The following is a 13,788-nucleotide window of genomic DNA, read 5'->3' as shown; positions in this document are numbered from 1 at the left end:
TAAGTGATATCTTTCTTATCTGCTTTCGAACATCCATACCAAACAACATCCATACCAAACAACACCCATACCAAACAATATCCATACCAAACAATATCAATACCAAACAACACCCATACCAAACATCATCCATACCAAACGATATCAATACCAAACAACATCAATACCAAACAACACCCATACCAAACAACATCCATACCAAACAACACCCATACCAAATAACATCCATACCAAACAACATCCAAACAACATCCATACCAAACAACATCAATAACAAACAACATCCATACCAAACAATATCCATACCAAACAACATCCATACCAAACAACATCATACCAAACAACACCCATACCAAACAACATCCATACCAAACAACACCCATACCAAACAGCACCCATACCAAACATCATCCATACCAAACAACATCCATACCAAACAATATCCATACCAAACAACACCCATACCAAACAACATCCATACCAAACAACATCAATACCAAACAACATCCATACCAAACAATACCCATACCAAACAACATCCATACCAAACAACACCCATACCAAACAACATCTGCATATTCGAAAATAGGTCTTATATATGTTAAGTAGACTAGGGATTTTCTACACAGCTTGTATTTGAAGAATCTTAAAATATTTAGCAATTTAAATGCTTTCTTAGGTATATTTTCAGTATGTAGACTTCAAAGACATACATAACTAAATGTAAGACCCAAACGTGTATGATTGTCAACACACACAAGTGATTCATTTCGGAAATACAATTTGAAAAAGGGTGGGTTATTCCTTTTGGTCACAAACATTACTTCAGTTCTTCCCGAGTTGAAACTTTCCAACCATTGGTTTGATTAGTCTTGTAGAGTTTCTAAGTCGGCATTGAGTATATATTGGATTACCTGTGTGTGTGTGTGTGTGTGTGTGTGTGTGTGTGTGTGTGAGAGAGAGAGAGAGAGAGAGAGAGAGAGAGAGAGAGAGAGAGAGAGTTTGGTAAGACTAAGCATATTATCAGCAATGTCATTGATAAATGAAGAAAAAAATAATAACGGTCCCAGACACTTGCCGATATCAACAATTTAACAAATTTATTTACATCCACCATATTAGACATGGCAGACAGATGCGTCCCTACAAGGCTAACACTTATTGATCTTCCGATAAAGCTTGGCATTCTTTGAAGAAATACTAGAAACAGAGATCAGAACAAACAACTCAGAAGACTGAAATAAATACCCCCTCCCCCCCCAAAAAAAAATCGAAGTAAAGTAAGCAATCGAATAAATTTTGCAAAGGAAAATTATTTTAAATGTTATGAAAATCTGGATACTCTCCAAAATAACTTTTGGAGGCTTACCCGTCACTTAATTACACGAAAATCATCCTATAATGTAAAACCACTATCATGCAGACTGATGGCATATTAAACACTGCATTCTCCAAGTTAAAGTAGGCCGAGTGTTTAAATTCGTTTTTCACGTCTGTCTATAAAATCAACGATACCAATGTAGCACACTTGTCTAATACAAAACGAATAGGCTATTATACCAGACGTTGGGGGCCCCGAGTGGCCGAGTGCTCTAAAGCGCTGTCCGTTACGGATCACTGCCATCTCACCTCTGTCTGCGTGGGTTCGAGTCTCGGATTCGGCTAATGTGGGTATGTGAGAAAGATTGCCAGTCGGTCGGTGGTTTTCCCGGGTTCTTCCTCCAGCATTAATACTAGCCGCCAATGCCCGCCATGTATAGCCTATCGTGTGCTGAAAAATGGCGTTAAACCATACAACAACAACAACAAAATACCAGACGTCATTACTGCAGCCATAGCTAGGGACTTCAGTTGGTTAAAACTGTGCTGAGACTGATTAAAGCTGCTCAACAACAAATAAAAAACAACGTTGTATGCAGTCATCACGATACACACAGTGCTGTCAACGCGATACACGCAGTGCCGTAAACACGATTCACACAGTGCTGTAAACACGATATACGCAGCGTTGTAAATACGATACACAGTGCGGTCAACACGATACACAGTGCTGTAAACACGATACACACAGTGCTGTAAACACGATACACTCGGTGCCGTAAACACGATACACGCAGTGCTGTAAACACGATACACAGTGCTGTCAACATGATATACACTGCGCTGTAAACACGATACACACAGTGCTATCAACACGATAAACACAATGCTGTAAACACGATACACGCAGTGCCGTAAACATGATACACGCATTTTCTGTAAACACGATACACAGTGCTGTAAACACGATACACATTACTCGTTTATTTTTGTCAACGAAATAATCATTAACAATTAGGCCAGTTTCCTGCCAGAAACGTTCAAATCCCATTAACTGGTCTGATATCCAGAATGGTTCGTTTATTTAGAAACTTGTTAAGTCACAATTCATTCTAATTGCAGGACAATCAGACAATCTATCATTGTGAACAGTCAGTCACAGTAACACATACTCAAATAACGTTATAGTCGTAGACAAAACCATTGTAGAGGTTGCAGTTACTTAATTCTCGTATGTATTATGAAGCAGTAAAATCTAACACGGTATTTAAATTCGTTCATTTTCTTTGAGAAAGTCTTAGAGTTATACAGTTGTCGTACATGATGCTCCTCACCAAATTAAACAGTTTTAATTTACAGATGGGATAAAATTACCGTCACCAGTATCTGAAGAAATTCGAACAGTTTTATGTATCTTTTCTTGATATGGCAGGGGTTCACTTTCACATAATTACTTAAGATTTTTTTTTAACTGTTCAAGTAAAATAAATAGCAAAGATTGTGTATGGTACATTCTTGATATTATTGCTAAGTACTGATGTTAGTTTGGGCTTCAGATCTTGTCAACTGCATCACAACGGGTAAATCATTTTTTTTTTGCCTTCGCTAAAAAAGTGCAAATGGATCAACAATAAAAAACCAGCAACAATGAGACCATTCAGAATATGTATTACTACGACTTCCCTAACTCGAAAAGGTTCGTGTGATGTATACATTTATTGCCTATACACGGATATTTTTAACTCACTATATTACTTGTATTTATTCTACCCAAGGACATTCCATCATTGTGAACAAAAAATCAGATCCTTTTTTCATTCTCTTTTTGGTGTTTTTATTGGAAAGCAAGACAAGTAGGTTATTTGGTGCCAGGTCAGCAAAAGGTAAATTACCCTGCCCAGTAACACACCAGTGTAGACGACACAGGTTGATCCGATGGCCGGATTCGAACTCGCATTGTTTCCATAGCGACTCCGAAAAGTTTACCACTGAGCCACTGCTACTACTAAAATCCTTCCCGTACATACGTTTATTTACAAAAATTCGTACCTGTCTACATAATGAGACACGACTAACTTGTTACGGTACACAAAAGCCCCGATGAAAATGTAGATGTAAAATGACATTTTCGCATTATCGTTGCTTTTAAGTATTAACAATTAAAAATGCACCTACTAATAGTTGTTACATAAAACGTCTCCTTGCTTACAGCAAGTGTGATCTGACTTTAGAATTACAAGTAATTTTGTGCAGATCACAGTTTTCCTTTTAATTAATTTCCCTTCATATTGTAAGGGACACAAAAGTCTTAAAAAAAGAAACGGATATAAATTAATTTTTCTCAGAGATTCTGATACAGTCTAACACTTATTGGCTAAAAGGGAACCGATAGAACGAGCACATTGAGTATTCAGACTGATTATGCAAACTCTGTGTACGTAACGTTGTCATCAATTTTTAATTGATTACTTTTATAACTAGAAGTTATATCACCAAAACATAATACCATATTGCTGAGATTTATACATGTAGCAAGAAACAGTTTTCCAAAATCGGTTTGTGTAACATGAATTGCTTATAAATCGTGCTATATACACCTTTGTCATGGAGTTGTTTTTAAGAAAGTCACCTTATACTTTACTCGTCAGCTGTATGTCTTTTAACTGAAATTTACTAAACAGGGTACTTGTTTCTGCTTGAACGCCTCACGGGTTTTGACACTACAATGACCTTGTTTTTTTAACAACTTGTACGTGAATAACAAAAGTCTAGACATTTAACTGCTTTTAAAATGTAATAACACATATTATGCATTATTAAGTTTCTTTTTGCATGTATAATGTAGTTTTCTTGCTTAACATTTATAAAAATTAAACCGCTCTTTGTTTAAAAAATATTTTCCTTTAACGTGTGTATTAAATGTTTGTTTGGAAAATATGATATTGGTCTATAGATCTAAACAACATTGTAACCACGTGATAGATTCATGTGTTTAAAGCGGATTAAACATATGAGGAATCACCGAAAGTATGTACATAGACTGTCATTTTCCTGTCGATGTCAGAGGCCTGGATGGGACGTCATGATGACAAAAATGACGAAACTGATCACAGGTTCAAACTCATCTCATGTTATGACGCGCGTTTTTTTTTATAAAAAAATTCTAATCGTAATTTGGTGTAAATGCCCTTAAAGCTGGAAGCTGATTTACAGTAACATTCGACCTTTGTTAAAGGGGACCCCGAGTGGCCGAGTGGTCTAAAGTGCTCTCCGTTACGAATCACTGCCATCTCACCTCTGTCTGCGTGGGTTCGAGTCTCCGATTCAGCCAATGTGGGTATGTGAGAAAGCTTGCTAGTAGCTTCTCGTGGGTCGGTGGTACTTTCCGGGGTTTTCCCGGATTCTTCCTCCACCATTAATACTGGCCGCCATGTATACCTTTCATGTACTGAAAAATGGTGTTAAACCCTACAACAAACTTTGTAAAAGATCAAGATAGAGAATTTAATGCAGTTTCCACTACTATACGTTACAAGAAGTTTCTCTGGCACCATTGTAACAGTTATTAATATCAAAGTAACTTATATTCCGAAAATAAGAAGCACTAACATCTTTATCACTTTCCATTTAGTAGAAATAATTGTTTATTGTTATATCGCCATCTGAGGAAAGAAAAAGAGATTGCAACTCATTTAGTCTGTCTATGATTGATATTTCCTGTTGAACATTCCATTCATTACAAGCTAAGTTTGTTACATAAAAATATTATTAGTAAAAGTGCCCTCTGCTGAAATATGCTAATCATCTGAAATGTTTCAACATCTCACCTCCTTCCACAATCCCCATCGCAACAATCCAGCTACACTGCACCACCCATCACATAGGTTGACTCTGTCATATACTTTAAGAAGACTAAGAATCTTATAAAATAACCTTTACGTAAACCTCAGGCAAGTTCAAATTTAGCAGTATAAATAATAGTCTCAACAGGTATCAGAAAACATAGATCTGCCAGTAAAACAAAACAGGGTCTAATGAACGTCCCACCAAATAAAAACTTGTTCCTACTGTATGATCTATGACACAAATTGTCAGCCAGCAAAAGCAGCTATTAAATTACCATTATTATAATAGTAATTAGGTTGAAACTTATTAAAAAATAAAGTTTATTGGAAAGAATGCGAAGAATTTAATTTTTCAGTATATATATATACGTGTGTGTGTGTATGAGAGAATAAGTCAAGAAATAACTTGGTTTCTCCTTAGAACGATTTGTTCATTTACGTCGTACATGCGTACAACGTTACCTAGGGTGGATAATTGTTTTTTTTTTTCTAGCTACGACTGAGTTAGCAGTTATCTCGTCGTAGATCGCTTGCGGTGAGAGACACTAAAAGCACGATATGCACGTGTATTTACCCTTACTAATACTCATTCTCCTGTAGATTTAAGGCAAGTCTCTTTTCTAACTGACACACTGATTTTTTGGATCTAGTCAAGGAGTTTTGTTGTTGTAGTAGGGTTTAACGCCATTTTTCAGCACAATATAGGTTATACATGGCGGCTAGTATAACTGGTGGAGGACGAACCCTGGAAAACCCCGGGAAGAACCACCGACCCAAGAGATGCTACTGGCAAGCTTTCTCACGTATCAACGTTAAACGAGCATGAGACTCGAACCCACGCAGACAGCGGTGATATGGCAGTGACCCGGAACGGTGAGCGCTTTAGACCACTCGGCCACTCGTGGCCCCCTTGTCAAAGAGTGAACGTTCTCCATTTTTGTGCTACAGCCATATGAGTAATTGTTACATTTTTATTTTATTTAATGCGAGCATTTTAGTTTTTAATGTCGTAGCTTGAAATGATGCCTTTACTACTAAGTGGATTTGAAACGTTGTGAACTTTGGAATTGTCACAAGTTGCTATTAAGGGTTTAATTTAGTAGCGTGTATCCACAGATTTTAATTCCGTACCTGTTATTAAGACCAGTTTCGTTTATTGTAGCTGTCTGTCTATACGTATGTATGTGCGCATGGGGGAAGGGTGGGTGTGGCCAATACAAGTGGACCAACCCAATTCAGGAGAACTGTGTGCTGTCTGTATGTATGTGTGTGTGTGTGGGTATATCGGGCTGTCTGTCTGGTCGTCTGTGTCTATATGAACGTGGAAGATGATGTAACCATCAAGGCCTTACAAAGACGAAACCGCTAATTTGTAAATTTGTGCGCATGGTGGATCAATGAAGGGTGTGTGCGACCGATACATGTGTGGATCAACCCAAGAATTCGGGAGAACTGTGGTTTGTCATTAGACATATTTGCAAGTTTTTCTTATAAAAAAAACAAATATTTGTGAATCATACGGATGTACAAATGACCGATTCGAGTCATTTTCGTTCCATGAGAATCTCACTTGCATTACACGAGATTATTTGAATTTCACTCTTATTACGTGAGATTATTTGAATCTTATTTTCATTCCATGAGATTATTTGAATCTCACTTTCATTACATGAGCTTATTTGAATCTTACTTTCATTCCGTTAGATTATATGGATCTCACCGTCATACATTTGAATACAAGTCAATTTTTGTTTTCCTCTTTGTGAATGTTTGTATAAAGTAATTGAATGAGATGTATGTTTAGAGAGAGAAATAATCAGTGTTTCTTGTAGAGTATATACTTTTATTAATTATTTTCATTCATTTTCGTCTTTCATCACATTGTGTTGTTATTTCATTTAAGCAGCCATTCAGGTCTATCCTGTTACAATTGGTGTCAGAAGTGGAATGCTTTGGATTGAATGAACTACAATACACTGTATTTAAACCATAGACAGGCTTTAAGTCGTGGACATTTTGACAAGTGAATGTTTAGTATGTGCTAGGTTCCGTACAAGTTCACATTTGTTTAGTTCTTGCTGCCTTGATATCTAACATTGTTAATTGTGGTTTGACAACCTCTAAACCATTGTACTTAGTTCTTATCACCAAACGATCACGAATTCGCTTAAAGAACTAGCTGAATTGGGAAAACAATTGGATTATGAAGGAGGAAATTCATAAATGAAGAACAAGCAAAAGAAAAGGATGAACGGGCAAAAGAAAGGGAATTGGAAAAGGAAAGATTGGCTGTGAGCGATATGAATCTATCATTTTTGTTTTGTTTTTCTACAACAGCATTAAATGTCTTGTCATTTCCATGGATTTCGTGACAGAACTTGACTAATACTTATCAAAATATATTTATAAGACCACTGATAATATAATCGAATGAAAGTTAGAATAATTGCAGTCCAATCGAGCAATGGTTGACTTATCAGACATCGGAGTTCTTTGTCACGGATGTTTTTAAGTCGGGGAACCATCCCAATGTCACCTTAAATCTGACACAGTCGAGGAACAATAAATATAGTGTAGACAAAATATTAGACACACTTACAAGCACACGTTCTTATAGTGTAATCTCTTTTTTAGACAATTACGAATATATAGCGTCTAGGTAACACATTGTACATTATAACATGATGCAATTAAATATGCATTAAAATTAAATATATCATTTTTAGTTACTGTGAAATAATGGTTCCCACTGTTCACAAGTCAACATCTATACTTCTTTCCTTTTGGATCTGATTTCAACATTTTCCAGAATTATAGTTGGCTTTAAGAAAACTTTTAAACCATCTAATCTACGCATATCCCCTTTCAATGACATATATACATGTAGTATTGGCTAAAAGAAAGCAAAAATAAAAAGGTTTCTCATATTCCATCGCTACTTGTATCTCCAAATATAACATTTGCTGCACATGGAATTCCGGCTTTATTAATATTATTATAGATAACAGAATATTCAGAGAAAAAATTACGAAAACCCATGATTAATCTTTATCAATATGCAATGTGACAGAGGTACGCACAAAAACGGTTTGTACTTCAGGGTTCCTATCTTTACCCACTTTTTTACGGACACAAATAAGAGTTATAATCTTCAAGACAACGATCAAATTCCTCTGATGCTTTTCCCAATGATAGAAGGGTGAGCAACCCAGGATGCACAGTAGCTAGACTACTAGGTAGAAAACATAATCTCTTTGTCTATTTCCTATTTTAAGTTTTATCTATCATATTCTCAATATATTACATAAGATCAAATTTCTCATGAGAATCAATCGATAGATCGATTATTTGGTCTTGTACGCTTACTTCCCTTATCCATCACCAATATACATCCTATTCATGTGATACATGTACAGCTTATGCACAGTGGAATGCACATAGTTACCAAATGTGTGTTGCCTTTGTTTACACGAAATCTTAAATATTAAATCGTGAGGGGAAAGAAGATTGATGAAGACCACAACCATGACAACGAGATTAAAGATTAGGTAATGAATTATACAGTTAACATTGGACTTGCTGATCCATTACTTGACAAATGAAACGCGTTATCGCATACAGCACTACGGATACATTTAGACTATTCGATCTGACGGAAACCACGAATTTTGTTTAAAGTATTATTAGAGAATATCTGAATCCTGTTAAATAAACACGTACCTAACTATACAGAATAGACCATTCCGTGTAATCTTTAAACATCACCATCATTTTGAGGTCAAATATTTAATAAACTCAACCAAACAAAGGCAGATATCAAACAGTAGGTTTCCGTTGTCCGTTGTCTGGGTGTGGACACCCAATTAAGATGAAAATGAAAATAATTAAGATCAAGCGAACGTACTTCCTTCACTTATTTCAAGTCAGTTCATTGAGCTGTTTTCTAATATAGGATTAAATGACGTGTCATTCAGTAAATTATGATGGTCTAAGTTCGCTCACCAATACCAAAGATCACAATTCTTTTATCACCAAAAGGAGGTTTTTGTTCAAAGATTATGTTAGTGTGAAAACACGTGATATTGGTCTTTATCGAATTAAGATGAGCGAACGTGAATATGTGAGTCGTATTTTGTGGTCTTTACACATACAATTTACTAGTTTCAGCAAAACCTTCACCAATTAAAGAGGCGCCATGCCTACCAAAGATTATGTAAATACCATGTTTCGAAACATCCGTAAATGATATTTTCAATATTGTTCAGAGATATCTTTCTTTTGCTTGGTTGAGGACATAAATCTTACCCATATTCCAACGGCCAGGACAACCACAAAATATGCAGCAATAACGACATAGTCCTCTGTCAGTAGTTGTTCCGTCATAATTTTAGTGAAACTGCTTCCACGCTGCCAAGTCGGTGATTGCTCCGTATCTACTTCATTCCTATGATTACTAGTATATATGGTCAACACTGATGCGATTTATGTGCACATCTCTGAGAAACTCTTAACGCGGCCTACTTTACCTTGCTCGATGTACCGGGCAAAGTCTATTTCTACTCGTATATTTGCTACCTATATTCATCTCAATATACCTATGCATAACAATCGTTTTCTACAGAAGTCCATTAGTGCCGATTCGTGTCAGGGTATGCATGGATGGATGGATGGAATATTACTGTGAATAAGCACAATCCTTTTCTTACATTCAACCTGAGGTATACGTGGTAGAATTTTATCAAATCATCTGCATTCATTGGTAAATAGGTACGGAATATTTTACAGTCGTATGTGAAAATGCCACGATTATTAATTTGTTGTTGAATAAGAAGGAATAATTGGCGAAGCGACCGCCCAAGGCCAAATAAACTCCGCTGCTGCGGAAGGAAATTGGGGAGCATTATAGATAAATTGATAATTAAAATACTGAAATAATAGTTGGGCAGAACTGCATACAACACCTCGACCCACATTGATGTTTAGTGTCCTTCTGATATAAACGGACCCGGTATTGATAATGCAAATTATGACTTGTACTCATATCCTCTAGCTTGACCTGGTTTCCGGTTGTATTTCATTTCAGGAAGCGATTGACGCCGGAGCCAGAAATAGGTGATATTTTAAGAGGCCTGGTTTGCCGTGATGCAATTGCAAAACAAGTGGAGGAGAAGCGTTTTTAAGGCAAACTGCAACAAAAGAGATTGGCAATACATGCAATATTATTCATCCAACCCAATATAAGCTTAAGTCTATGAAAATTCTTCTAATTTCAGCGGCATCCTTGACGATATTTCTGAGGAAAAACGTACTTATAAACAATAGCTCTATATTGTCAGCCAATATGAGTAGTCAAAATTCGGAGCTGTACTAATTTGCTTGCGATTTAGTTATTAGAATCAGTACGAAACACCATGCGAAAACCATACAAATATGAAGCAGGAATACATGTGGAAAACCAAAGCACAATTCAGAGTCGGCTAGTCTAATTTATTGCATTTTTGCTAATCGAAAGTGTGTGAGTGTGATTAGGATTTTTTAAAAACATAGCTTTTAACAATTGTTCAGTCATATTGCTACGATGTCTGCAGTGGGGCAGTTTATAGTGATGTCTAGCACTGGGGCATCATGCCGCAGACACGTAGCATGATGTCCCACCAAGTCACATTATCCTGACACCAGGCCGACCAGTCCTAACACTAACCTATTAACACTGAGCGTCAAGCGAGGTAGCTGTTAGTACTATTTTTGTAAGTCTTTGGTATGACTCGGCCGGGGTTCGAATCCACGACCTCCCGCTTCCGAGGCGGACGCTCTAACGACTAGGCCACCGGAGCTGTTCTAACCGTACGTGGTCGTCCACTTCATTCAGCATGCGCTTATGCATCGTCACAAATATGCATTGATTAATATATATTCATGCAGATAATGTCACTGAAAGGAGCTATAATACCATACAAATACTTTTATTTTCAAACTAAATATGAATCGTGACTAAACAAGCCATCTTTCTAAAGGAGCAGCGAGGAAAACTTTACAAATATTAATTTCAAATGTGCAGTACAGCAGATTAAAGAAATGGAACATTAAGGATAATAGTAGAAAGTAAAATGTTATAATTCCCGGTTGGTTTGGAAGATCTTGTATAAATATTCATGCAAACGATGTTTAATTTTTATTTTGTTTTTTTTTTTCAGATAGATGCTTTTTCAGATATTGTATATAGTAGCAATGGTTGACCTTCAACCAGAATTGGCTCAGGTTTTAATACCTTATAATGAAACGCTCACCCGAAAACACTTCATCAAGGCTTTTATTAGTAAATCTGTAGTGTGCTCTGAAATGAAAGTAACAAGTATGGGTTAAAGAGTTCGCGTCCATAATGAAGCTAATTTTCATTTGTCAATAGGTCTTCTTCTCGGCAGCTTTTAGGTAAAGAAAACATCTCAGTCTCATACGAGCTCTTCCAAATCTCAATCTGGCACAACTTTTAGGAATCAAGTTTCAGATGAGACTGATAAGAAATCCTTATCTATTTCTAAGTGTACCTATTGCAAGAAGAAAAGGCACGTTATTTCTAATTGCTTCAGATTGAAAAAATAAGCAACATAGTCAAGACAGCATTTCCAAATGCTCTTATTTCAAAGAGGCCAAGGCCACAGCCATATATCATATACTGAAAGCAATACATTGATTGGGTCAAACAAACCTCAGTCTGATTTTGTTATGGAGAATTATGAACCATTCATGTCGAAAGGTTCTATATAGCTTAATGATGATTCTAAGAAGTCTGTCTATTAAAATATTAAGGGACACGGGAGTTTATATCAGGCACTTTGTCTTTTTCTGAGAAGACTTCTAGTGAAAATATTCTTATTCAGGGAGTCGAATGCGCCTTTGTTAATGTTCCTCTCCATTGTGTAAATTTCTCATCAGACTTAATCTCAGGACACGTGACAGTTGGAATAGTGTAGTTTTTACCCATCGAGGGTATTCATTTTATGCTACGCAACGACTTAGCTGTAGATAAGGTTGTGGTAAATCCACTTGTAACTGACAAGCATTGTTTGGATCAGAAGGTCGAGCTTATTGAAAATAATATCCCTGATTTATAACCAGTTTTTGATGTTACTAACTATGAGAAAGAAAACTCTTGAGAATGACGTTGATCATGAAAGTATTCCTTTAGTATTGGTCATTCGTTTGATAAGGTCACTGTTGCTCCTCATATTGATCAATCAAGGGGCATTGATCACATTGATCATCTTTTAACTACTCATCCGCGTTAGTCTAATCAGCGTGAAAAGCGACAATCACTCATTGTCGAACAGGAACAAAATCTTCAGATCTCCTGTTTGTTTCAGGAGGATATTAACGAACTGAAGCCACATACTACCTGTTTGTTATTTTGTTAAACGTTTGATCCGTATCAGAAAACGGAGACCATCTGATGTACCCTCTGGTGAAAAGTGGTCATGGTCAGTTTGTTGTTCCGAAGTCGTATAGACAGAGAATTCTTAGTCTAGTCCATAAAGCTCCTTTAGTTGGCCATATAGGGGTCAATAAGGCTTATCACAAGATCTTGAATCATTTTTATTGCCGGAAAAATAAAAGTGATGTTTGTAAAGACTGTAGAGTTTGCCACACTTGTCAAATGATGGAAAAACCCAACCAAAATATATTTAAGGCTTATCTGCAACCTAATCCTGCATTTGACGAATCATTGGGCAGCATAATGGTAGACTCTCTCGGTCCGTTACCTAGGACCAAGTCAGGCAACCAATACTTGTTGACTTTATTTTATGCAACCACAAGATCTCTAGGGGCAATTCTTTTGAGGATTATTAAAACTGAAACAATAGTAAAAGCAATGATATAGTATTTAACCCAATTTGGTCTTCCCAAATTTGTCCATCTGATATATCCAATCTTCTAAATTCAGAACAAATAATTTGGACTAGAAGCTTCTTATATTTGCAGTCACAAGAAAAGGATAAACTAATACAGCTATTACTTCAATATGAAAACTTGATTCCAGATGTTCCAACACGAAAAAATAAAATCTACCGTGACGATGCAATCATAGATTTCACACCTGTGAAACAGCATCCATGCGGAACGAATCATCTCAAACAGGAATGCTTGACAAAGCAAAGTCAGTATTTGTTGGAGAAAGATTTCATAGAACCGAGTAAAAGTTACTGGAGTTAACCATATACCATTATGACGAAATAAAATAAGACTTTCCGCCTGTACACCGACTACAGAAATGTAAACAGTGTGACCAAAACATTCATTTTCATAGCCAGAAGTCGATGACTGCATTGACAAAATTGGAAATGAAAAATATATCACCAAGTTTGACCTTTTTAAAGGATTCTTTCAAATTCCACTCACAGAAAGAGCGAACTAAATTTCGGCGTTCGTAACTCCAGACGGACTTTTTCAATATAAAATGATGTGGCTTGCGACTAAAGGTTCACTTTGTACTTTCCAACTTTTAATGAACATGACTGCATCTGGTTTAGATTAGTGTGACGCTAACATTGATGACGCCATCATCTACAATAACAACTGGAAAGATCACTTTTAAACAATTCGGGAATTCTTTGATAGACTCAGTGAT

General features: G+C 36.4%; 1 protein-coding gene across 2 annotated transcripts in view; it reads right to left on the bottom strand.

Moving 5' to 3' along the window:
• Positions 1 to 9,735, bottom strand: part of LOC149798307 (sodium/glucose cotransporter 4-like) — a 70,360-nt gene extending 60,625 nt beyond the window's left edge. For both annotated transcript variants that reach the window (XR_016421995.1, XM_089963441.1), the window contains exon 1: positions 9,471 to 9,735. Coding sequence is in view for 1 of the 2 variants with exons in the window: in XM_089963441.1 (XP_089819567.1) it covers positions 9,471 to 9,548 (78 nt within the window). In the remaining variant the exon portion in view is untranslated. The remainder of the gene's footprint in view (positions 1 to 9,470) is intronic.
• Between the last annotated feature and the right edge of the window lie 4,053 nt (positions 9,736 to 13,788).

The sequence above is a fragment of the Sinohyriopsis cumingii genome, chromosome 6, assembly GCF_028554795.1.
Source record: "Sinohyriopsis cumingii isolate HCF-2022 chromosome 6, ASM2855479v2, whole genome shotgun sequence".
NCBI classification, from domain to species: domain Eukaryota; kingdom Metazoa; phylum Mollusca; class Bivalvia; order Unionida; family Unionidae; genus Sinohyriopsis; species Sinohyriopsis cumingii.
The sequence above is the reverse complement of the archived record's forward strand: the minus strand, read 5'-3'. Positions and strand labels throughout refer to the sequence as shown.